The sequence below is a fragment of the Melanerpes formicivorus genome, unplaced genomic scaffold (assembly GCF_026170545.1).
Source record: "Melanerpes formicivorus ecotype bairdi unplaced genomic scaffold, bMelFor1.0.p_v2 SCAF_16, whole genome shotgun sequence".
NCBI classification, from domain to species: Eukaryota; Metazoa; Chordata; class Aves; order Piciformes; family Picidae; genus Melanerpes; species Melanerpes formicivorus.
Genome location: NW_027142368.1, coordinates 8,792,423 through 8,818,662, shown reverse-complemented (window position 1 = coordinate 8,818,662; position 26,240 = coordinate 8,792,423). Strand labels below are relative to the sequence as shown.

Sequence of the window (26,240 nt, the reverse complement as noted above, 5' to 3'; positions counted from 1 at the left end):
CTTTCCTTTTATTTGAACAGAAAAAAATTCACTGATATTATTTATCTACATGCTTTGTTTTGTTTGGAACTGTAAGTTTAATTTGTGAGAGAAAATAATAGTGCTTATGCAAAATGGTAAAGCAAGTACCTTGACTGAAGTAGCTCTTTGTGGCCTGAAGACTCAAAACTCCAGCTCCATTTTTGGCATATTAGCCAGTTCTAGTCAAGCAAACAATTTTATTTGTCTCTCTTTGATTTTTTAATCTACAAAAAGGAGATACTGGCCAATGTCATTCAAGGACAGTATGATATTCATAGTTTCGTTCTTTTATCTAATGTCTAAATGAAACCAAAAATGCCTCTGTTGCACAATAAGCCAGTTGTGTGTTGGCTCATAAAAAGCAGTTACTTGGTTTGATTCTGTTTCAGTTGGGCCTCTAGCCCACTCTGGCTCCTTAGGAAGCTCTCCTAGCATCCACTTAATTCCACAAAGTGCTCAGCACCACCAAAACAGAGTATTTTAAGCATGTTTCATTCAATAAAAAACTTCCAATTAACTCTAGTAATGGCTCCAATCAGCTTTGCCAAGTGCTCTGAAGAACTGCAATGAAAAGCACTGAATTAGAGCTAGGTAATATCACTTGTGAAAAATATGACCTGAAGTCTTCAAAATACATAGAGAAAACTTCCTTATGCCTTTGCTGACTCAAATACTGCCCTGAGTCATATGGTATTCCTCAAGGAAGACTTTCAAATCATTTAACAATAACCTTGTAACATCTTCGAAAAACAAATCCTGAGAAGTAGGCACTCACAGAAATTGCTTTACCTAGTACTCACTTAATGGTATAAAGCCACAGAAGTGTAGAGGGCACAAAGGAAAAGACTATTGTATCCATTTGGAGCAAGAAGGGAAGTTTGTGGAGGCAAAAATGCAGTTAGTTAAACCAGAATTTAAACAGCATCCTGTGTTTGATGCCAATTTGGTCAGAAATAAGACATGTTCCCAAATTTGGTAATCTTCCAAGCAGGAGTCAAACCCAAGAAGTTTCTGTAGGGGTTGGTAAAGGCAGAAGGGAAGGCTTTTTCTGGTTTGATTTACTAGCTAACTTAATCTGTACTGTTTATGATTGTTTAATAGTGTTAGTGGGCTGAACTTGTGTTCTCTTTTGATGACACTTTAATGTTGCAGGGCAACCATTATTACATTCCTGTGAGCTCAGAGTGACTAGAATGGTTGTTTATATCTAAGAGATGTAGTAATTCCTCAGGCAGACAGACACAAGTTAAACCCAGCACCTGATCCACATCTCATTTGAGAACCATAGTCTTCCACAAGGCTGTACCCACAGTTCCTTGCTGGAGCACTGATACATGTCTTCTCCAGTCAGGGGATAGATGTCTTACACAATCACAGAACCAAACATCCTCTTGGGAGGTCTCCTACCCATGTAGCAAGCCTTTCCCAGTACTGTTTAGCTCATGAGAAATTGTTTAGTCAGAAAACCTTAGAGGACCTTGAAAAAACTAGTTGCATATCACACGCCTTGCTTTGCCAAACCCAGCAGTCCTAATTCAGAGGCAGATTCCACACTGCATCTAATCCTGCTGAAAAATGTACATTCTCCTGTAAGCAAGGGTAAAACACTGTCACACTCAGATTTTTTACATCCTTTTGTATTCAGTGAAATAAATACTCTGAGAAGCAAGGGAGTGGGATACAGCCTACTTTTCTCAATCAGTCTTTCAAACATGGTTGCAGAAAAGACAGATTCAGCCCTCCAGTGACACAGACCACTGTAGGTGGTCATCACAAATTCCAACCAGGAATGTTCTCCTTGCAGTACAGCAATCCTCCAGGAGCTGCTTTTTAGACAAAAGGAGCAGAAAAGGAGCAGAAAAACAGTCCTTTAAAAGCAGTGGTTTTCTTACAACTGTACTTCCAGGTGGACAATAACTGGGCATTACTCAGCCTTAGAGATGGATATATAACCCTGATCTTGTTAAGTATCAGCCATGGAAAAACATGTGTTTGCCCCCCCCTTCTCTTGCTGTTGCTACTGAGTGCAGTACAGAAAGCAATCAATGAATCAGGTTTCTGAATGGGAAACAAAACCACTGGGAATATCTAGCTTCCTTTTCACCTTGTTGGAAAGTTTTCTCCATTTCTTCACTGCCCTCTTCTAAGAAACACAGAATCATGTTGTTTGCACGCACTTTAATGCACTTGCATTTTGCTGAGATAAGTCAAGTACTTATATAGTTTAAACTTCTATTTCCCCTGTTTTGAATAACATCCTTTTCAAAATATAAAACACAGACATTTTCAGGATTTATTCTTTTTCTGGCTCAAAAGAAATAAAGAACAACCCACCCCAAACAAAACAAAACAACGAACAAACAAAACCCAACAGATGGGGTTTCAGTCCCAAATATGTAATTGGCATTTGGCCTGGTGTAAAGACATGCCCAAACCGCCTAAGGATGGTGCAGCTGTGAGGCCAGGGGGCAGGTCATAAACTGCCTAAACCAAGGAGACTTTGCAGGAGTGATTCCCTCAGGCCAGAGAACAGCTCTGAGGAAAACAAGCAGCGAGTATACTAAAATCACCTTCATTCCCTCTCACAATGCACAAGTTGAAATCATTTTCTGTCCCTTTGGTGTTCCTTCTTTCCCCCTATCTGAGCCAGAAATTGCCACCCAGCCTGTTCTCTTGCTTAAACCATCTGCCACCACTGCTTACAAGGCAAGGACAGTTTCTAGTGTAGCAACAAATCTAACATGGTACTGAAAGAAACTTTTGGTAAATAAAGTGCTGCCATTGAAAGATCACCCAACTCAGCTTGCGATCCAAGCTCTGTGGAAATAGTATCATAGTATCATTCAGGGTTGGAAGGGACCACACGGATCATCTAGTTCCAACCCCCCTGCCATGGGCAGGGACACCCCACACTAGATCAGGCTGGCCAGAGCCTCGTCCAGCCTGGTCTTAAACACCTCCAGGGACAGGGCCTCGACCACCTCCCTGGACAACCCATTCCAGGGCTTCACCACTCTCATGGTGAAGAACCTCCTCCTCACATCTAGCCTGAATCTCCCCACCTCCAGCTTCATCCCATTTCCCCCAGTCCTATCAATAGTCCCCCTAGTCCTATCAATGGCTACATGAATGTAGGAAAGGTACAGAAAAATTACTATGAGAGGAAAAGAGAGCAGCTCACTTGGCCATCCTGCATCCCCTTCAAAGCAGAGGGGACAAGACAAAAAACTTACAGCTGTGGTACCATGGGGAAAAAGACACTGAAGAAAGCAAAGTACAGTTGATGATGTATATAAGGCTCCTATCACCTGCTTATTCTCCCCCTCCTGTATTTTACACATAGTTTAAAACAAAACCCAAAACCTGACCCAAGTGTAATCCATTTACATTGCACAAAAATGTATTTTAAAAAAAAATTGCAGTGAGGCCTGCTACAGAGGACCTTGGCTCACTCCGGCAATTTAAACAGGCAGCATGTGTAAAATCTTCAGAATCCAAGGGACTGAGAAAGACGGGGGAAAAAATGTTATTTGAAAGCTTTTTTCCAGAGAATCTGTTATCTAAAACTCAATTTAATCTAAACCTGAAAACTTCAGAGCCCAGTAAATGTGCATGAGAGACCTATACCCCATTTCCTATGAGGCGGCTGCCAAACAAATCTGTTATCTATTTAGCAAACCAGTAAACTAAGGTATTTACACAGCATGATTAACTGTAAACATATCTGCAATATCTTCTTTAAATGAAAGTGTAGCCTGATAGATTCTACATTTACTGGGCAATGAGAAATGTGATGAGAAAAACACAATGATCTTGAAGGTCTCTTCCAACCTCGTTTATTCTATTCTATCACAAAACTAATGTAACAGTGCCCTTGCACAGTCCTGCCTCTACAGGCCTGTAAGATCTACATGATTTGAGCCTTTAACAAGAAGGACCAGCTGGCACCTGGTAAATTTTCAGCTGCTTTGGAGGTCCAGCTTTGAGGAAGTAGTCTTGACTACTCTTTTTTGCTGGGTCATACATTATTGCTATTCCTTCCATTTAGGGCTGCACCTTATTTTTGGCAAAGGAGCATAGCTGCAGCTTCTTCCAACATCAACACCTTTTCTTTGCTTGGCAAGAGGTGTCAGTGCAGAACAAAGCACTGCCTTCCTAAGTTCAGAGCCCCCCAGGTCACACACACTTCTAAGGCTCAGTCTTCTGTCATTGAAACTTAATAGTAAAACTGCCATCACCCTTCAGAGTGCACTTTTAGCCTGTCACATCTTTTCCAGGATAAGAAAGAAATGCAAGAAACTACAAGGACACATATCATAAATAGCTTAACAAAACCTTCTAGTAACTTTTGGTTCTTTAATGTGCAGAACTCAGGAATACATAGAGAAAGATCAGTTATCCCTTTACAGATACACAGAGAAACTGAGGATGCAGGTAATGGAATGACTTAGAGGGCCTCTGAGCAAGTGAACAGCAATGTGGGGAACAAACAGGACAAGAGACTTGCAAACTGCTATCTCTTTACCTGGGTTTACATCTTTCCATAGGCATTGTGCTTAATAGGAGTTGCTTCTGAAAAAGAAATTATTCTCTTTTGGAGAAAGATGAACATCCTCCTCTTTGTGGGCAGTTATTCCCAGAGTGGATAAAAATCAAAGGGATAAGAGTACAAACACATTGTCATTACAGAGCAAAGTTATTTCCTTCTGAGTCTGAGAACAAAAGTAAAGCAGATATTTTAGGGTAAAACTGTTTTAAGAAAGAGGTGCTTTTCTCTTTCAGCAGAGATGTATACAGGCATGTAGAAGTATCTTTAATAACAAGGAAAACACTGAAACAATAAGTTGCTGACTTTTGCTTGCAGTACTTAATCACATTACTAATGTGAAGACCCTGAGTCCCCTCTGCAAAGAACATGTGAATGTTTTGTTGTTAAACAATTAAGCCAAAGCCACACTGAGGATTTTTGTATCTGGCTCAAACTGACTTTAATGGAAACTGAACATCTAACTCTCATAAGTGACTTAGAAAATCTCAGCAGGGTTGTACAAAGAGCCAGAGCATTTTTTTATTCTATTCGAAACTAGCTTGGTTAAAGCTTTGTAGAGAGCTGAGAAGCTATAAATAAAGATAGGAAATGGTGCAGGCAGAAAGTGTCTTTGTCTCCTCCACTCCCTGGTCAGAATGAAGTTTAGGGATAACTGAAACATATGCTCTGCTAACTTGTGTATCAAGGCTGACCTCCATTTACATCAATAAAAAAGGGGTTTACAGCTACTTGAATCCTCATACAGAATATGTTGCTCAGAGTGCTTGTGAAATTCTATCAATACATTATCACTTGAATAGTTCTGATAAATGCACTCTACATAAGATGTAAACTTGGGCTGCACATTGATGGACAAGAATGTATCTTTGCCTCTCAGAATAAGCTTATAATGGGGGGGTGCCAGAAAGATGGCAGGGACGGGGAGGAAAATAGTAGATACAAAAAATAACTGTCATTCTGTAACCACAAATAATGGTTATGACTAAAAAGCTCAAACATAAGCAGATAGCAGAAAGGATCATGATTTTTCAGGATTGAGAAAGAAAGAAAAAAAAAAAAAGGATTAACATCACATCTCTGTGTAATTAGTCCATTTATAATATCTCAGATTAAGTACTTAAGAAACATGGTATTAAAAGCCTAAACCATCCTGCCAGTCTCACCAGCTAATCCTACAAATTTTGAAATCAACTAACTTCACTTGAAATCACCTCCTGGCTGAAATAAAAGCCTTTTGAAGCACTCAAGTGCAGCAGCAGTATTGTTGTCTCAAAACCATTACTCTGGGTACTTATTTACAGTTTAAGATGAAAGAAAATATTTTGCCTTGCAATAGATTTCTGATTTGTCTAAAACACTAAAAACTGAGAGGTTTGGTCTGTTCCCAGGATTAGCTTCATGAACCTTCTCATCTGTACTGATGTTTCCCTCATCTACCAATGCTACATGCTGTCTTTCACTCATTCACATTTTGTTATATATACACAAATGAAAGATGCTGCACTGCTGCAGTATCTCATCATCTTCCTGCCATTGTCTGAATTCATCTCCTGGCTTTATATGATAGACCATAGAGATTAAAATAACATCTTTCCATCAGCCTCAGGTACAGGATTCTGGCATCCAGTTTTTAGAAGTCCCTTTGTGGTGCATTGAAAATAATTTTTAAAAAATAAAATTAATCTTATTTTCCTCAAAAATAATGGATTGAAAAGTCTCTCACTGACTATTCAATATTCAGGGCCATGCTAAGCCTCCACAAAATACTTTGCTTTAAAACAGCTCTCAATATACCTTTTACTCCTTGCTTAACTGGGGTAACAGGGAAGAGCTGGCTTCAGAAACCATTTGAAAAGTCACAGCCAGACATAAAGTATCAGGTGAGGAACAGTTGAATAGACACTGCCTATGTGCTTTGATAATTGACCTGGCCCAAATCACTCTTCTTTGTGTGGTCTCCACCTCAGCTAACCTGACTACATGTTTGTCTGGGCTGGACAAGCAGATGTGGTTGCCAACCTGTGCTGCTGCAGGGAAGGGAAAAGAATCTTTTGGTCCAAGATAAAGCACTAAGCTATCCAGGGCTGGATTCCTGCTGGTTTAGCCATTATCCATGAGCTCATGAATATGCATGTCCCTCAAAATGCATTACTTATTTTATTACACGAATATGCCACTGCAATTAATTATTCTGCTTCCAGAGCACACCTCCAGCCCAGTAGCCGACTTGTTTGGAGGTCAGATTCTTTCAAGTCAGATTCTTTCCTCTATCACATCAGTCTATCCAATAGTAGCTCTGGATCAACACTAGTATGCACAAAATTAGCTAGGTTCATCTCATACTCCCTGTGCATAATCGTGTTCTCCTTGGTTTTCTTTGCATTACAATTAAACTCAGGATATTTACTCATTTCCACAGCTATCCATAGAACACTAACAGAGAAATGTGCATACAGACCTAAAGGTGTGTGAACTGCATGGACGAGTACTGAATGCTGTTTTAATGGATCTGGAGATCATTAAGTGATACTTACAAAAGGCCTGAATGGAGGTTTGGAAGATTTTAGGCCTCTTCTTTGTGATCCTTTTCTGTCTTTGCCTATTCTGATCTCACTTCCCTATCAAGTCAGCCATCTACACAGTTTGAGTGGCCTGGGGGATGTTCTGCTCAAAGACTAGAGTTAATAATATAGCAGGCAGTAAAACACAAGCTGTGATGCACAATTTGCAGTTTAACAGTGGAATCAGAGCCTGTCATTGCACAGATTTGGTAAGCTTTTGTACTTCACTGATCTGCCATACCCTCGAAACAATATTCCCAGCTAATAAAGCTCATTTGAACAACACAGGCTAACAGGATCTTGTGAGCCTAGAGCCAGGATTAAGAGATGAGGCAAACTAGAAACTCCAATCATTACAATCCTGTAGCACAAATGAGACACATTTTCACCCACAGGGAGTCAATATACCCCCTTTTTCTTTAGCACACTGTGCCCAACAGAAAGAAACACAACATTGGGCCCTTTCCAGTGACCCTGAGCAGCAAAGTTTCCACTAGGACAAAAGATCAAAATCATTAAAGCTTCTCATTCATTCCAACCATCTTGCAAAAATTATTTGCACTCCCTCAAAGAAGTAACAATGTTGAAAGCAAAAATGTGGAGAGACAGATCCATCTCCTGACTTGAAGGACTTCTCAGAAGAATAAAAAGAGTCCATGTTTGGAACATCTGCTCCTCACTGAAGAAGGACTGTGAGATCTTCTGGGGCAGCTCTCCTAAAGTACTTTGGTCTCTGCCCTAATACTTGAAAGAGCAGGCCATGCAGTGCTAGCCAGTTAGCATCTGTCCCTGTGATTGTGACTGGATGTCCCAATGAAAATGACTGATCTTAAGGGGAAAAAATGCAAACCAGTATGATGACCCCTTCAAAATGACAAACTGAATAGCAGTATTAAAACTTCACATGGCAACTGTTTTAAATAATGTGGGACATAGATAATAACATTAAATGTTTGAACTCAAAGACCTGGTTTCCTGTGTTGGCACCAGTGGTAATGCTAAATGTTCATACATCGAGCAATTTTACATCTTCATTTTAAAGAGAAATTAGGATACAGATCCTTAAACTGTAATAACACCCCATTCCTCTGTGTGTGAACACACACAGGGTGCATTTGCAACAAACTCACAGTGCTTCCAGTGTCTCCTCCAGGACACACTGAAGCCTCAGCTACACTGCAGCAGCTGGCAGGTTTTCAGCATACAAATACAGCTCAAACATAGATATCTTCAAAGAATTATGAAAGGTGACATTACAAATTAACATCTACTCTTTTTCTACAACCCTCAACCTAAAAAACATCTCCAAAGTCAGAAGCAGAAGGTATCTAAAGCACTGGCTACATGAATTAAAGCATTCATTTACCTGAACAGTTCTAACTATCTGATATATGCTCCAGAAAAAGAACAAGTTAGGTTACTCTAAACATGTTCAGTATGGATTAAGATAATACAGTATTCTTCCAAACTAGGTTGGCTATGAATACAAAATTACAGACCTCAGATGATGAGTAGAAACTCTTACTGTAACTCACTGCACCTCAGTCACCCCTACTTATAGTCTCCAGCTCTCTGCAAATAAACTACAATATCTAATTTCAATTTCTGGTTACCAGCAACTGAACCAAACACCAAACAGGAGGATGGTTTGGTCATGAGGTGTTAATGTACTAGCTGATCTCTATCCCTACAGTTTGACTTCAGAAAATTCAATTGCTCATGTAGAGTAAATCTTTCAGGCTCAGTCCCTGGTAAATAAAAAGTATCTAAGAAAATCTGACAGCCATTCAAAGCCTATATGAATGAAAAGACTTTAATCTGAGACTCCATAAACCAGCATCCCCATCATTAAAATCAGTCCTCAAGCTTTATTTCTGCACACCCAAACAGCAAGGACCAGAAAAACAGTGGCTATGGAGGAAGGAAGATTTTCACCCCAACCTCTCTCTAGCAGGACAGAGCTCTTCCATGTCATGTATTTGACACATCTGACCAGCACAATGGGTTTCTACATGAAAAAGAAACAAGATAGAGGAAAAGGTTTTGCAGTCAGATTAGGGGTAAGAACAGCAAGTACCAACTCTCAGCTGATATATATACACCTGAAAAACATACCCAAAACTCTTCCCAAAAGGGAGAAATTCAGGTCTAGCAGGGTGTGACTCTCCAAGGCTTGGCAAAGCCATGTATAACCTCACCAAAGTTCAGTATGACTATGAGTGTTTACAAGCACAAAAACTAGGCCAAATTGAGAATGTAAATATTTGGATTCAGATCCCCAAACTTGCCTCTATCTGAACTGCCAACTAAATCCCAACTGCAGACCAAAAAATCTGAAAAGCAACAGTTGCATACACTTTGCAGCACAGAGACAGAACTAACACACATGGCACTCAGCGCCAGGGGGTAATCTAAACTGAACTGATACCAAACATCAATGAAGTTTGGACTGAAACTTGATTTGACTCAGCTACCATTTGGTACATTCTGAAAGCCTGATCCATCCAAATGTTGGTCCTCTGCCCTGCAAGAGACTGGGTTACACTAACAGTGTCTCAATTACTCAAGACCCCACAGATGACATGATGGATCTAGCACACAGTGGTTACCTTGAACCACATTCTCTTCAGCCATCAAGAGCAAATGCTTCTATTTTCCTGACAGACGAGTTGCGAAAAGTTTTCCCTGGATCCAAAGTAATTTATCTATGAACTTCAGTCACATATTCAGAATTAATTTAGCATCCCAAATCACCTTGAGTTCTCAACACCCATGTGGGTTTTCCTTAAGTTTTACCACAGTTCTTTTAGCGATAGATCAGAATGGCAGCCAAAGATCCATTCAAGAGAGTTGTGACCTCCCAGAAACACAGATCCCAAGGGATACACTGTACTCTCAGCTGCCAGTTCCCAGCCCTTCTCAGGAAGTATTAAATGCCTTCCAGCCCTGCGTCTCCCTTCTGGACACTCACTGGGGGGAATCAGACAGGTAGGCACCTCACCAAGTCCAGCATTTTAAATCTTTTTGTATGATAAGTATTTGGGCTTCCTTACTCCCACTACTGTAAACCAACAAGAAGTCCATCCTTTCCCTCTTCAGTTAAGTGGGAAAAGTACAAATCTAGTACTTTAGCATTACTCATCTGTGGGAAACATGGGTTTGCTTTCCAGTTAAAAGCAGGCTCTTCAGCACAATTCACAGTGACCTCTTCACAAGGGGCTAGTATCATTTCTTTAAACCCCCCTATGCTAAAAATAGTCCCACTTCCTAAACATGAATGCTTAGCAGTTCCAGGCATTCTGAGAGCCTGCATACCACTTTATTTTTTTTTAAACTGGCAACATTTATTTAGCCAGCAATTTAAAACCAAAAAAAAAGGCCCAGCCGCCCCAGTGATTCTTCCCAGAGGGTCTTAGATGTTTATGAAATACAATGAAAACAATAAAGTGGATAAAATCATGCTATTCCATCAAGTCCTTGGCAAGACTTCCCAACCAAGAATAAATTGGCATGGTACATTACAGTCAACAGATTACACAATGGTTTACAGGGTCACCAATAATAAGGGGTCACACACTCCTTAAAGAGCTGCAGTATATGTTAAAAGTCACTTGCTTAAAGGGAAACAACCATGCTTGTTCCTGAGCTCCTTGGAGCAAATTCTAGCAGCCATAGCATAAATGTGCTGTAGGGGTAGGAGAGGACTGAAGGCACCTCTCTTCTCAGCACCAGGAAGGCCAGTAACTGCACTGAGCAAACTGGCTGGGGGAGTTCAACACCCTGAAGGGAGCAGAAGGAAGCCAGGTCAGGGATGACTCTTATTTCTGCATAGAAGAGAAGAATGATTGCCATATACTCTTTGAAGCAGAAGAGTCTCTGCCACTCTGTCACCCCTTCCCAAGGAGCCCTGCTCCTTGTTCCTCCATACTCTCAGAGGAAATTGGTTCCAGCTCAGAAATAAGATGGCAGTACCCTGTCAGTCCAGTCACTCTTAACAGTATATAAACTGCAGCTAGCTCTAAAAGGTGCTTGACTATATTCTCAAGCAACCTAATAAGGTAATCATAATTGCTTAAATGTGTGGCAGTTTTCCTTTAAATGACTAACCTTAAAGCAAGAGAGAAATGGCTACTAGCTCTAACTCAGTCTCATCCATCAACCTGGTAACAGATTTCCACCATGCCACCTACATAACCTGATCATCAAAATGGAAGTTAAATTTTGACATCCCTAAAACACACAGAACTTTCTCAAATCTGACCTTCAATACAAGATACTTCTATGTTTGCCCTGTTAACTCACCCTTCCACTATATGGAATATTTTATTCTACTGACTATATGTTGAACAATGTTTTCTTTATACATATCAAGTCTTAAATGCAACTCACCCTCACTTCAATTCATTCTGTCCTGCATCATCAGAAATCATATCACAACTAACAATTTCATCCCTTGTCTTCACACAATTTTTAATCCTTCTCAGTGGTTTTTACCACTCAGGAGTAAAATGAGACAAAACTTATTTCCCCAAAATCATTGTAGAAAACACTACTGTTGACATTCTCCATGCAATAATACTACGCATCCAGCTTCATTTAGCTTGACTATTAAAATTTTAAGTGCATTGGAGTGATAAAACTGAAGTAAAAATAAGAAGGCTCCCTCATATGTAGCTGCTACTTTTTGAGTGCAGTGACCCGCTGCTCCTCAGTAAAGCTAACACTTGGTACCAAGTCAAAAGCAGTACATCTGATTTTCCCACCAAGTGAACTGCTAAAGCAGCTCCCTTAGCTCTTCAGTTAAATATTTCCTGGGATCCTAAAGTCTTCCGTCATGAGTCCAGGTGGCTCCTCTACTCTCTTCAACACGCATGCAAACGTTAGAGCAGACTGGACAGACTATGAGAAAGTGGGCGCTGGAAGGGACAAGGACCATAGCTCCCCCTCTCTCTTCAGATGAGAGCCCCACGCTCGGCGGGCTGGCTCTCCAGGCCGGTTATAGTTCACCCGGTCCCGCCGTGGTAGTCTCCTGGGCCCCATCCCTCCGAGGTGCCTGTCCCCTGCCATCAGCGCGGAAAGAAGCGTCTTGGTGGCACGGGGCTCTCCAGCGCGGGAGCAGCGACTACCCGCTCCGCCCCCGAGCAAGGACCCCGCGCCCACCCGCGCTCCCCACGGGCAAGGCAGGAACCCCCTCAAGGATCGCGGAGCCGACCCCTGCCGGCACGGCCATCGGCGTCTCCGCGGTCCAGGGAGCCGCAGGGCTCGGGGAGCCCTCGCCGCCGCGCATCCCGGCGCGCCCCGCTGCAAGGAGGCGGGTGGCTCTGGAGGCGCAGGGACGGCGAGCCACAGCACGATCTATCGTTTCTTTCCCCAGGACTGCTCCCCTGCTCGGGGCCCCCCGCGGCGACCACCGACCCAGCAGCGCGACTCCCCGGCCCTTACCGAGGCGCGCAGGGATGCGCTCCCTACGCCGAACGCCTGCAGACCCCCGTCCTGCAGCCCGGGCGGTTGTAGCTTTTTGGAGAAGCTGGGAAGAGGGAGAGAAAGAAAGGGGGGAGGGAGGGAGGAGGGAAGGCACTGAGATCGAGGGAGAGAGAAGTATGCAAAGGCAGGAAGTGGAGACGGCCACGGCCAGTGCGGGAGATTAATGGGAACCAGTCACCCGGCAGCCAACAAAGAAAGTTGCTCCCCCAGCGCAGCCCGGGCCGGCCCGGGCAGCCCCGGGCGGCCGAGCCACTGCTCCAGCCGGCAGCGCTCAGCCCCGACCCTGCGGAAGGGTGGGCGCCGCCCCCACTTCGGCCCCAAACCCCAGTCCCGGCCAGGAGAAAGGGAGGGGAGCAGGACCGAGCGGTCCACAGGGAGATGAGATGGGCAGAAGAGGTGGGGAGAATGGAGACCCCCGTCCAACCTCCTTCCTCCTCCCTCTGCCCAGGAGGAGAGGTACCGCTTATTTTTTTATTGAAAAAGCCGCGGGTGCCGGGCTCCTACCGGCGCGGAGCCGCTTGCCGGGAAGAAAGGAAGGAAGGAGAAGAGCGAGCAGCCGCTTCCTGCGCTCGGGCGCCGAGCAGATGGTTTCCATCAGGGCGAGGGGATGGGCGAACCTCGGGCGGCCGCGCTTCCCCAGCTCCCCAGAGCGGCTCCGGAGTAACGGTACCTGCGGGGAGCGAGAGGTCTCTAGAGGGAGGCAGCGGCATGGCCCTCAACTTCACTCCGGGTGCCTCAGTTCAATTCCAGTCTGCTAGGACCAGCTAGTGACAGCGGTTCTGAACCGCTCTGCTGCCTCCACACCCAGGATGCGGGACAGCCTGCACCAGAGAGTGAGGACAGTCCGTGCGTGGCACAGGCAATGGATACACACGCTTCACGCAGGCCACAAACGGCACGGTACGGGCCAGCTCCCTGGCACGCCCCTCCACGTGCTTCTGCCGGTTTAACAGATGAGAAACCCGCTCAAGTGATTTGATAGAACCACAGAAAAGAGGCCGGAGACTAGCTGTTAACAGAACAAACCGTGCCTAAATCCTGAGGCATTTGTATAAGCGTTTATAAAACAAATCACAATATATTAATCAAATTATAATAGGAATGGAAGAAAACTAGAGAAGAGTAACACGTGTATTGTGCCACTGGAAATACAAATTCCAGCCTTACACATCGTGAGTTTTTAGCACATGCTTACTTTCTTTCCACTGACTGAAGCAGAATTGAAATGGTGCTCAGAGCTAGGGAAGTCCTTATGAACTTTCCTATACAAGCATACTTCCCTGAACCCAGAGCTGAGTACTCCAGATAAACTGTCCATGCCTTTTGCCAACTCATTAACAAAATAAGACATATTGTCCTGAGATATTCTGCTCTGTCATGCCACAAGGAAATCCAGTATGAAGGTCCAACATTTTACAAAACTCTAGTGTGGGGTGTCCCTGCCCATGGCAGGGGGGTTGGAACTAGATGATCCTTGTGGTCCCTTCCAACCCTGAATGAAACTATGAAACTATTATATTTCAGAAGAGTGAATGTACAGGAAATAAGGGTAACTCTCATCTGGATTCTGATGTGAACGTGTGTTCCAAAGCAAAAGCTATTTCAGCTGACAGTCTTCTAGGAACAGAAGTATTTACTCAGCTGCAAAAGGGGTACTCTGTCACCAATATCAAAAAATGGTGGGAGTTTAAATTTCAACACACAAGGAATAATTTACCTCCTGCTTGTACCTACTGCTACAAGTACCTGGCAGGAATATAAAGTGAATACAATTTTGTTTCCCCATTACAAAAGTAGCACAGGAGGGCTTTTTCAAGTATATTTCACAAACAAGACAAGGCAGCAAACTCATCAGCCTCTCCAGGAGACCAAGGATACAATCACAGAAGGAATGAAGCTCAAAGATCCCCAACTTCCAGTTAAGCAGGAAGCAGTCCATTCTGGCTGTTTTGCCAGCACATAAACAAACATCTCAAACATGCTAATATTATTTTTATCAAATAGCTTTTTTTCTCCTCCCTTTACGTTGCATTCAGACACACAGACCTCAAGTACTCCAGGCAACAGCCTAAACTTTCTTTTGATACAAGAAACCAAACCTAAAGTTGAGTTTCAACACAGAACTGGGGTCTTCAGTGTGTTTTAATGATCTAGCAGCCTGTGAAGAGCCTGTTTATCACAGGAGCTGGCTGCTGCTCCAGCTCAGCAACTGGAAGATAACAAAATCTAAACTAGGAGAGGATTATTTTTCTTCTTGGCCAAACAGAATACAACTAGCAAAGATCCACAAACAAGAATGAAGGACCTGAAAAACCGGGGGCTCCTTGTTAACATTGGCTATACCACACTCAAAGTTTCTGCGCTTATTTTGCCCCTTCTACTATCATGTTAGCGCAAGCCAGGTTAGCAAAGTTACAGGGCGAGTCTAACTCACAGGTAGCCACAGCTGCTTTCCAAGCCCGTGTGGCGGCTGCGAGCGCTGGCTGCATCCTCCCGCGCTGCGGGGCAAGCGACCTCTCACGCACACGCTGCCCTGCTAGAACACCCTCCTGGGCCTGAAGCAGCTTCCAGGGAGCAAATGTGCTGATTTGGCAGAGGTTGTTCACAGGAGACCAACGTGCTCTCTGCGCGCAGATGCAGCAATAGGTCGCAGTCAGCCGGAGCTGGCTACTCTTCCCTTACCAACACCCGTTTCACTCGCCCAGCCGTCGCTGCGAGCTGGGACTGTTGCTTCGTACCTCACAAGTTTAACGACAGCCCCCCTCCGGGAGTGCTGCTTTCCACTACACAAACCACGGGGCGAAGCTTCCCAGGCCCCTTAGCACCAGTCCGCCGAGCCATGGCTCGGCATCCTCCAGCTTCTATCGCCGTAGCCCGGCGGGAACTGCCTCAGAACAGCACCCGGGCACTTCAGAAAACCGCCGCCGCTGAGGAGAACTCACAAACGGTCTGTCCTGACACGCCTACTCCGACGAGGAGCAGGGCATAGACATCTGACGAAAACGCACACCTCTCCACGGGACTCTGCCCAGCGGGCCGGGACATGCTCCGGTACCACAGGAGAGGGGCGGGGCGGGGGCGGAGCAGCTCAGCACCGGCGGGGTGGGGGCGCCCCCTAACGGCAGCAGAGGGCGGGGGCGGCTGTGGGCGGAACGGGGCGGTGGCGCGTGCGCATCGAGAGGGCGCGCGGCAGCGTCGGGATGGAGGGCGCGCGCGCGGGGCGGACGGCGGGTTTGGCGCGCGATGTGCTGGAGCGGGCGCGGCGGCGGCGGCGTCCGGCGGGGCGGGTCCTGCCGGCCTCGGCCCCGGTTAGTGCTGCGGCGGGGCGGCCGTGAATCGCCCGTGTCTCGCAGAGGCCCCTGTGTCTATATATACATGCGTGGGGAGAGCCGTGCGTGCGCGTCACCCGCCGCAGGCGTTCTACAGCACGCAGGGCGGCTCCACATTGGTGCTTCCTCTGTGCTTCGTCCCGGCAAGACCAGTGCGGAATGGACAGGGCTCGGTACAGAACGAGGGGAGGCGCGGTCAGGGTGCCGGTGCCTCTGGTGACCGCCCGGGCATAACAGGTGCCTCGGTGTGCCCTGTGGAAGGCCGGGGCACGCCGCAGCCGTGGGCCACAAGTGACTGTTTCACCCCAGAGACAGCCACCGGCACCACCGAGTATTTATCACCTGGCACTTCTGCCGCTGAGCAGCGATCAGCTCGTTATCAGTCACAAACTGTCCTTAATTGCAGGAAGAAGATTCGGAACGGCTCAATGCAGCATTCGCTTCCATTGTGAACCTGCTGAATCAAGCCACAAAGGAATGTGAGGTGAGGTTCTACCCCCAGAACCGTGCACTAGGGTACATGCCTGATGTACCTGGTGGAGGCCTGTCTGAACGTTCAGTCTTCCCATACTACAAAAATGAGACATGGGGCTTGCTCTTTGCATGGCAAGAGCTTAGCCAGTGGGTCTGTGATGCTGGCCTAGACAAGGAAACTTGAGGCATTAGCCTAGATGGTAGGCTTCATCAGTGTTACCTGACCAACTGGTACCACCCTGGGTGATAAACACCACTGTCAGCATTTTCCATAGACAGTACCTTTAGAAGCTGGCCTCTCCACTTCTTGGTGGAAAGGCACTACGTCAGAGAGACAGAAACAGTAGGTAACAGCACAAGATACCTTGTGTCAGCCAGTGCAGAGGCTTGTCACATGTACAGAGTTCTTTCCCCTGCTGGAGGTGCTTCTGTATCTCTGGTGTTGAGTGGCATTATGACACAGTAACCCTTTGGTTTCATCATGCCACTCATGGCTTCCAGTAGGGCCAACTGTGTTCTGAGTGACTGATGTAAAGGAGAGTTTGAATCCTGAGGAAAGAAATTGCACCAGGTCATGCACTTGCTCTGAATTTAGAACTAACCACCCCAGTATTGTTTAAGCAAACTCAATTTGAGATGTTGCTACTGGATGAGTGTGGGTTCAGTTCTGAGCAGCACTGTGTTTTTATTTGTGACAAACAGAAGTTGAGAGGTACAACCTACAGCTGCCCAGCTCCACCACTTTCATGTTGGCTCTGGCTGCTGGGTGTTATTACTCTTCTAGGTAAGCAGACTGGGAGTCTGACTCTGCCTGCTCTGTCTGAGCTCCTCCTTGTGAATGCAGCCCTGCAGCCTGACTGCAGCATCAAAGTCTCTGAACAGTCCCATCAGCTTACGTCGCTTGTGCCCTTTGGGATCTGTTCTCATACCGCAACAGGGAGCCCATTGTCTGCAGAGTTAATAACTCACTAAGTGCTCAACTAAATGAGGGAAAACAGTCATTCAACACACACCAGCTGTTTAGCTCTTAAGCAACGCCTTTATCATTTCAGAGCACTGCATACACAGTACCCAGTTAATCCTAAAACTACTCAGGCAGAATAGAATTTCACACAAGACAAAACAAAAATATAACTATAAAGAGTCATCCTATGCCCTGTTAAGAGTCTTAGAGTTGGAACAAGCAGTGAGTGACTTCCACTTCTATACATCAGCCCAGACAGTACTACTTCAGTCATCTTCTGTGGATAAGGAGAGTCATGAACAGAAAGGGAAGAGGGAATCCTGTAAATCCACAAGCTCATAGAGTTTGCAAACATCTACAGCCAAACATAACCATTTAGGCACTTGCACACAAATTAGTAAAAGTGTGATTTAAGATGAAGAGTTACTTAAGGGACCAAAGTTTACTCACATTTCTTACCAAAAGTTTGATTTGATTTCTTTGATCAGTGGCATCATGTAAAAGAATCCAGCTCACCTCCTGTAATAGAGATGCTCTGTGAAGTGTTACCAAATTAGTCAGAGCACTTGAAGTATTTTGGCTCATAGCTCTACAGCAAGCCACAATACAAGCAAACAAGTCTTGTTGATGCATGCATAACCAAGCAATACAGCACAGCAATAGATTTGGAAAGAAGAAATGCTGTCAGCTTACTTTTGTAAGTTTAGTCTTGACAGTTGGACTGAATGATCTCGAAGGTATCTTCCAACCAAATTAATAGGGACAAATAAAAAGAGACAAACCAGAAGTGGAATGAAATACATATTTTGGAACTTGGTTCCTGTGATCAAGAAGGTAATCCTGGGAGGAGTTCTTTGGTGACAACAGATGGCAGCAGAGCTGTACTCAAATTTGCAGTGGGGACGATTCAAGTACCTTTACTGTGGAGCCAGAAAGCGGCTGCCATAGACTTAAATATAGTTCTCAAAAACACTATGCTACTGGTAACAGCCTTCAAGAGACTTTATCTTCTTCACCAACCCATATCTCGGTATTAATGTGTTCTGCTTTTAGGCTCCTGCACTTGCTCTGCAAAACCAGTCTTTACTGGCTGGGTTGCACCTAAACCTGCATATACATCCTATTAAGAACCTATAGACTATGCCATCTTCCACCACAGCTTTTTTTGAGAGCCTGATCAGTATGTGTTTCCAGAGCATTCCTTATGATAGTGGCATGAATTCAGTTCTGAGGTATCAGAGAGTCGCTATGTATTCTGTCAGGAGACAGGGCTGATTTGTCCTGTGGATATGCAGGCATTGTTTTCATCCTCACACAAGAACAAGCCAGCCAATGAATACAGGTCTGTAGCTGTGCAGTTCCACTTTTATCTGTTTAACCTGCAGTAGTTGTGATCACAGCTTTGATGCTTCTCTACACAATAGTCTCTGTTTCTGTTGTTGTCCAGAAGTACTACAGCTTTGTGGCAGCCTGTAAATACAAAGAACATGAAATCAAACACATCTGCAGATACCATGGCAGGCAAGCACATGAAAGAGAGCTGGCATCCGAAGAAGAGGAGGTAAGTATGAGGGTTTGGGCTTGATAGAAGGTTATTCCTTCTCTCACCATGAGACAATTATTACCTATCTAGTACCTGTGACACTTGGTTATGTGGTTTGATATCATGGGCATATGGACACCTGGTCTGATGGTGATGTGAGCCTTCTGGTGGCACCAATCAGTGTCATATCAGTCCTTTTGGAGAGGAAAAAATTTCATGGGTATAATGCATCCCCTCTGTCAGGGGCTGTGTTTGCCTTTTGTGTTGTATCATCAGAAAACAATATCTTTTTCTTTCCAGAGGACTGAAGCCGCTGTAGCACCCAGTCAAGGTCAAACTTGCCAGCAACATGTAAGTTTATAGAATACTTTTTTTTTAAAGCAAAGTACAGCATTTGTTTATCATTTTGCATCAGGCTGGACAAAATTTGTGATTGGGTGTAGAGACTTTGTGATGGCACAGAACATTTACCAGCAGTGCATTCACAGTTCTGATGTACACCTAGGTGGGCAGTGGAATCAGCATGCACAATGAATTATAAACCAGATGGTGGCATTCTGGCATGTAACCAGTTAAAAGTCTACTTTGTATTTTTGGACTGGTACAGAACATCAAACACTGTGATTAATCTTTAGGCTCTTGTGAATTGCATCAGTAACAATAATCCAGCAGTTCACTCTCACCTCATTTGTGCTCCTGACACATTCCCTGTGCAGAGGAAAGGCATGCAGCAGTTCCTTAGCCAGTTATGCTTGGCCCTCATACAGCCTCTCTGAAGACTTCTGATCCTCAAGGAGGAGAAAACTTCATTTATTTTTCAAAATCTAACTCACCAAATCAATTTTGGGAATGTCTAAGCCACAAAAGATGAGAAACATGAAATCTGTACCATAGTACAAATTAGTGGGAGCAGCCTTACATGGACGGTTTCCAGGTTTATGTTCAAAACCATTCAGGTAACTTTCAGTTTCATGAGGCAGAGATTACAGCATGCTGATTATTTCTGTTGACTGAAACATTAGCAAATATTCCATCAAAGTATTCTATCTTTTGCATTGACAGAAACATTGTACAGTTCTGTCCATACTACCTTTATATTTTGAGAAATCTTAGTATGCTTACATAGCAGCTGATACTTCACTTGTTTTACCCAATTCAAACTTTTGGGGTTTGTGGGAAATCTGAGATTACTAACCAGTAATGAAACCTTCCCCCTCTGTCTCCCTAAAGCCCAGACAAGCTTCCGAAGACATCTACATTGAAGTTTCTCCTGGCACCTACTCTGTCACAGCAACCTCAGAGGACATGGTGCAGCAGACTCATGTGGTGGATGTCAGTGCCGGACAAAGTATTGATCTAACTTTTGTTCTATGATGTTTGCTGTCTTCTGGCAATCACAAGAATAAAATACAAGGCTGTATTACTGCATGTAACAAACTATATATTCTTCTTCTTAGCACTTTAATAGTATCCTCTTTGGGACTCCTTTTTTATGGCCTGTATATTTGTTTGCTACTCAATGAATGCAATTATATGCAGCCCACTTTGTACACTGATTTTATACATACCTGTACACTGTATGCCTTAAATCCAATTATGTGACTGCAGTTCCAGGGTTTTATGCTTTAAACAATGAAAGATCCAATGGAATAAATAAAATCAATTTTATTCCAGTAGAATAAAATACATAATTTAATCTTTGTGCTGACAGTGTCTTTTACATTATCCTCAGAGAGTGTCCATGTCACACTCATGATCACAGAGAGCATGATCCACATGGTATGAATATAGATGTACATTAGCTTCTGTGGGCTGGCACTGATTTTAGAGCAGCTGACTCACAATGCACCTCTCCTATCTGTACTTCTGTTATTGTGATACAAAAATAAAATGCAAATCAAATTTACTGTCTAGGACCCTAATTCAGGAAGGTGCTTGAATATGTGTTAGATGTTCAGTATCGGCACATAAACTATTGACATTGAAGTCCTGTCTCTTTTCAGGATCTTACCTAGGCTAAACAGCAGTCAGCTGCCTTCTTCAGTAGGCAGTTGGGTACCCTGAATTGTCTGCTATTTCCTGCAGGGAAACACTGCTGAGCAACTGCACATTGCAGCTTCTGGCCCAGTCCATATGCTCTTAACAGCAGTCCCACCAATGAGACTCCCTGGACGCATAACTCCTGCAGGATCAGGTTCCACAGTTAGTGACATGACCTATAGATATATCTGTAACCTTTTTGTAGCTGATGCTATTAAGGTTTCTGTTAATTTTCACAGGAATATAAAATTCAATTACTTTAAGCTGGGCTTCTCAAGACAGCCAGAGCTTGTGTTAACAGCACTGTCCACCACACTACTCTTAGTGGAGAATGGCTCCAGGTCCAGCTCTGAATCAGAATAGCGGGGAGACACTGGTACAGCTGCTATTGCTTCTTGTTTTGGGTCTTTTGGATCTAGAAGGCCTGGAGAGGGCTTGCTGCTGGACTCTGTCTCTTCAGTTTCACTCTGAAAGACCACAGATCTGGATGGAAGAGCCCACCAGGTATCAACATGGGGGTGGCAGCAGAAAATACACCTTTTATATGCTGATGAACACCATATACCATCACAGCAACAGTGGAAATGTGGCCAGCAGGGTGAGCAGGGTAAGCAATGCTTGCCAAGGCTATGTACAGCCCAAACAGGAATCAGGGCTGGTTTAGGACTGCAGGGAATAATACAAGATTTGGTGTCCAGACTTTCTCTGGTCTTCACCCTGCTGGTGAAGGGCATGTGGATCATCTCTACAATCTTCTCCCAGAGGCTAGGAGGGATCCACAAAGCAACACCTCGTGGGAGTTTCACTCTCTTTCCATTCCAGAACTGGACCATAATGTCTACATCTTCTGAGGCTATTGAGAGAAAAGGGAAGCAACCATCAGCAACTGGCCTGCCTAGGCAGTATATATACAGGTTTTCAGCTTCACACACTGCTCCTGGCAAGAAGTAGGATCAGCTATCACCCCTCTTTTGTACTACCTCACAGAGGGTGGAGTGGGCAGCTAAGGCACCATCACTGTGACAACAGACCTGGTAGCATCTTTCCTCCCATTTCATCATCAGACGAAGAAAATGTTGACTGAGTAACTTTAGTTGTTACTGCCCAAGTCAGCACTAACACTTTGAGAGCAGTATTTTGGTAAGTCAGTGGAGCTTGACTGTCAGACATGGGGAGAAATGAAGGAGCTGTTGAAATCTCCTATGTTTGAGAGAGAAAAATCACCCCCAGGTGTACAACTTGGTACAATCGTGATCATTCAGGCTTGAAGAGTGGGTGATTCCTAAGAGCTGCCTTACTTGTGTGCCTCATGAAAAGGGCCCTGTCCTACACATGGCAGAGACAGTCTCGTAAGAACAGACAGGAAATAGGACCTCCACAGACAAGAAAGATGACATTTTTATGGGTCACAATTTCCTTAGGGACAGAGCAGTGAGGTGACACTCAGATATGCACCAGCAAGTCCCACCAGCTCTAGCAAGCTGTAAGCAACCTGAAACTGTTGTCTGCACTGGTGTTTCTTGGGCAGCAGCACTATGACAAGTGTTTATCATGATAGTCTCACTCATTTTTTGGAGAAAGAGGAGGAGGAAGAGGCAGCATCTTTCTTACCTCGTAGGGGGTCCCTTGTTTCAATGCCCATGAGGATGGTTCCTGGGCCATACCTGGCCATATCTGGCTCCCAGGGTGCCAGCACTTTGTCTCCAGGGAGTAAGGAGTGTTTCACCCTGTTCACATATTCCAGGATGTCATCCTTTGCTGTTTTTTGCACACACACCGGATGCCTTCCTTGTGACACAAGCGGTTTGGCAAATTCTACCAGGAACATGCCTCTTTCACTCTGTTATCAGGAACAAAACCATAATTTCTCTGAAAAACAGCCTATAACATATCAGGTCATGTAACCTTCACTAGGAGGCCATGCTGTAGCAGACCAAGCAAGTCTGAACAGTAACTAAGCAGTGTGCGGTGTTTGTCCAGCACTGAGACAACCAGAAGTACTTTGGTGAGGCTCACCAGAAAGCAGACTGAGTGAAGCACATATACAGATTCACTGCTGCTAGGACCTCTATTTTCATCCCCAAGAGAAAAAACTGTAGATGGAGTGCAACTGGATTTCAAAACCAGCCTGTGTGCACCAGATAAAAAGAGACAGTGAAGCTGTTCAGGCTATTCTTTGCTCATGTCCAAGTCTTTCTTCACTACATCCAACACTAGTTCTGCTTCTTGGGAAGGGTGGTTGAGGATTTTTATTTTCTTTTAAATTCAGGCCTGTCAAGAGGCTTTCCATCAACAGTGAAATGAGGTACTTCCCCATTCTTCAGAAAGAATAGGCTCTTTTTGCTGTTAAGTTTGAAGTGCTAACAAACTAATGAATAAAAGCTTTCACTAACATTTCTGAAAAGACACCAAGCCACTAGTCTGTAGCTGCCTCAAGCTGGAAGTGTGTACATAAAACACTAATGCTTTTCCTGCGCTGTTGATGGTTATGTGTCTGCACACAACAGTGTGTACTGGTACACTGCTCTCACTCTCCATCTGAGCCTGGCTCAATGCCTAGAGCCAGCAGAAGCAGAGGGCCTGCTCTTGCAAGCTGCACAACACTGCTCTCACCAGGAACCGGAAGTTTGGAGGGTGCCCATCTTCTGCACAAGATGAGGATCCCTGAAACATGTCAGCTCACTCCTAGAAATGGACTCAGTAAAGGCAGCTGAGCAGAGGACAGACCTGATCAGTATTAGTTTACTGGTGTCTGAGGCTGTGCTGCATGCAAGCAGCTCACCCAGGCAGGCAGCAGAAGGTGAGGACAGCCTGGAATCAGGCACGTCGGGAGCTTTATGAATCAACATAACCACAAGCATTAGCTGTCCTAAAGATCTAGTCCCTAATTCATGCACCAGATGAAATCAAAACTACTCAGGAGGTGCATGAGGCCTGCTGATAGACTGGGCACCCTCTTAAACATACCCATGACCACTGCACAGCAACAGTCACTCACCTCTTTCTCCTCTTTTATTGTACCACGATAATAAAATCCATCCTGTTCCCCTCGCACTAACACAGGGACGTTGCTGCCTAAGCCCACTGAGCTCCCTAAAGTGCTCAGCCTCTTCTGTGCTGGGCCAGGAGAGCAGAGACAGTGGCTAAGCCATTGGCACCTTGAAGAAAAGAAAATGGGTCAGCACTGAGAGAAACACCTTCTGTAACTCATTTTTAAAAAATTATATATGTATCTATCTATATATCAAGATTTAAGAACTGAATCACTCCACCTCATTTTGTAGCAGTCCCACAAATCAAAGCACATGGAAAGAAACAGAACTTGCTTGTGCTGAGACAATTCCTTTCTCTTGGGGAAAAATAAACAATAAACAGTGCCTGGTTTTACCCAAATTTCTTTGGGTTTGGGTCTAGAGGAAGTGAGGCAGGAGTACACTGGAATCCTGGGCCAGCATTACCTGCACTAGCCCCTTTGCTGTTTACACTGCAAGCCAACACAGCCTTTAAAGTCACGAGAAAGGACACTGCGTAGGTGCGCTCGAGAGCACTGCACTGATGGTTTACAGTGGGGCATTCAAGGAACAACAGAAGAGTAGAAAAGCAAACAACAAAATTGCTGGCTGACAACAGGTTCAAATTCAAAACAGGAAAAATAATCCCCTGTTACAAAGCATTAGAAATATTTCACAGAAGACAGCTGCAAATGCAAGATACTTTTATTTATCCAAATAATACTAAAGGAATGTTTCATAGGAGGTTTACTCAGGCTTTGCTTTTCATAATCTCCAGGGTAGCAAATCATTTTAGTTAATACTATCTCCAAAACTGCCAGTGCAGGGGAGGGGAAAGCTCAAATGATGTTCAAGCTGCCAATTTATTAATCTGACACACCAGCCTATTTTATCCTATTAGATACCATGAAAAAAAGATGAATCACAGACTCAAACAACTTGATTTTACCTCTGCAGGGTGAGGGATTTGGTGATCCAGGAAGGATGCACTACAGAAGAGCTCCTGCAGCAGGGGTTGACAGCAGGTACCACGCTGGAGCATGAGAACTTGTGCAGAGCTGGAATTGCACTGCAATACTTGTGATCCATCAGCAGGAACCCTCCCAAATGAGCCATTCCTGCAAAAGTGCTACCTGCAGGACTCTCATCTGTTGGCAGAAAAGAGACAAACACAGTGGCATTTTCCAGCACAAGTAAATGCTTTCCACTGTGCCTGAAGAACTCAGTAGGTTTTATTTTTATTATAGTGCAAAAAGAATTAATTCAAAATATCCAGACTGGTATTTGGTCAGATTGAACCAGTAGCACTGACTTTAGTGATCTTCAGTCACTCAAACCCAGACCTGGCAAAGGGACAGAAACACCCAAAGAAACCGGAAATGCTGTGAAAATTCCCGGGAAAGCAGTAACCAAACATTCCCTATTTTACAAGCTGAGACAGAAACTACAGCTCAAGTCGACAAGCTGAGGAAACGTGAGTTTCTGAACGTGATGTTAGACTGCAGCTGCCTGTTACTTGTTTTATTTATAGTGATGTATTAAGAGGAAATATTTTGATCTTTGAGCTGTGCTGTCATGTTTTCTCACAGCAGGATTATGGCTTGCCATGAGAAAGAATTAGATGCTTAGATTTGACAAATGATAACTATTCAGATGCTGTCATACTAGGATTGATGATGTGATGCTATCTCTAGTAAGCTGACAAGAAGTAGGCAAGCTGACAAGCTTCCTGGGTTTTTGGTGGGGTGTTTTGTTTTTTTCTCTTTTTGTAACATTGCTCAGAAGTGTTTGGCATGCTCAGGGTAAGTGTCTAATTTACTTTACAAAACATAAGCATTAATAAGCATTCATACCAGGTTTAAACAATATTTTGTCTCTTTTTCTACAAGAGATGATCTGGGAGTAATTTTTAGGAGGGCTCACAGGTATACATAATTTTAGAAGACTGGCACACCAAACCCAGGAACAAGAGTGGGTTAACTGCAGCAAAATGTGGGTTTAAGTCACGACCCAACACAATGCATTCACTTGTTTCACAGCTACACAAGCTCTCCTGCTCCCCTATTATAAACCAAAACGAGGTGGAATCCGTAATACTTTTTAAAGAAATGCAGTATCAATTCTACCTTAAAGCATACTTTAAACCCACTCAGTGCTGTTACTGCTGACAGATCTCCTCTATTTCTACACAAACCAGGACACAACACTTTGAGAAAGTTTTTCCCTGAGTAACTTCAAGTATTTTGCCACAGCAGCATTTCAAA

The 26,240-nt window shown here is 44.2% G+C and overlaps 3 protein-coding genes across 6 annotated transcripts in view; 1 reads left to right on the top strand and 2 right to left on the bottom strand.

Annotated features, from left to right (window-relative positions):
• The window catches only part of DENND2B (DENN domain containing 2B), a 139,000-nt gene extending 123,519 nt beyond the window's left edge, over positions 1-15,481 (bottom strand). For 2 of the 4 annotated variants that reach the window (XM_068148029.1, XM_068148028.1), the window contains exon 1: positions 12,574-12,836. The gene's annotated coding sequence lies outside the window, so the exon portion shown is untranslated. Of the gene's footprint in view, positions 1-12,573; positions 12,837-13,285; positions 13,459-15,353 lie in introns of those variants that run through there. The other 2 variants (XM_068148032.1, XM_068148030.1) reach the window with 2 other exon arrangements.
• A 315-nt stretch (positions 15,482-15,796) lies between these two features.
• AKIP1 (A-kinase interacting protein 1) lies at positions 15,797-20,588 on the top strand. The gene is made up of 5 exons (XM_068148033.1): positions 15,797-15,923; positions 16,351-16,428; positions 18,830-18,943; positions 19,226-19,276; positions 20,156-20,588. The coding sequence occupies exons 1-5, from the start codon at positions 15,816-15,818 to the stop codon at positions 20,297-20,299; spliced, it is 495 nt and encodes a 164-aa protein (XP_068004134.1). The 5' UTR covers positions 15,797-15,815; the 3' UTR covers positions 20,300-20,588.
• A 39-nt stretch (positions 20,589-20,627) lies between these two features.
• Positions 20,628-25,092, bottom strand: CUNH11orf16 (chromosome unknown C11orf16 homolog). Its single transcript, XM_068148035.1, has 4 exons — positions 24,926-25,092; positions 23,964-24,123; positions 22,577-22,805; positions 20,628-21,818 (listed from the first exon to the last, which is right to left on the bottom strand). The coding sequence occupies exons 1-4, from the start codon at positions 25,090-25,092 to the stop codon at positions 21,220-21,222; spliced, it is 1,155 nt and encodes a 384-aa protein (XP_068004136.1). The 3' UTR covers positions 20,628-21,219.
• Positions 25,093-26,240: the final 1,148 nt, after the last annotated feature.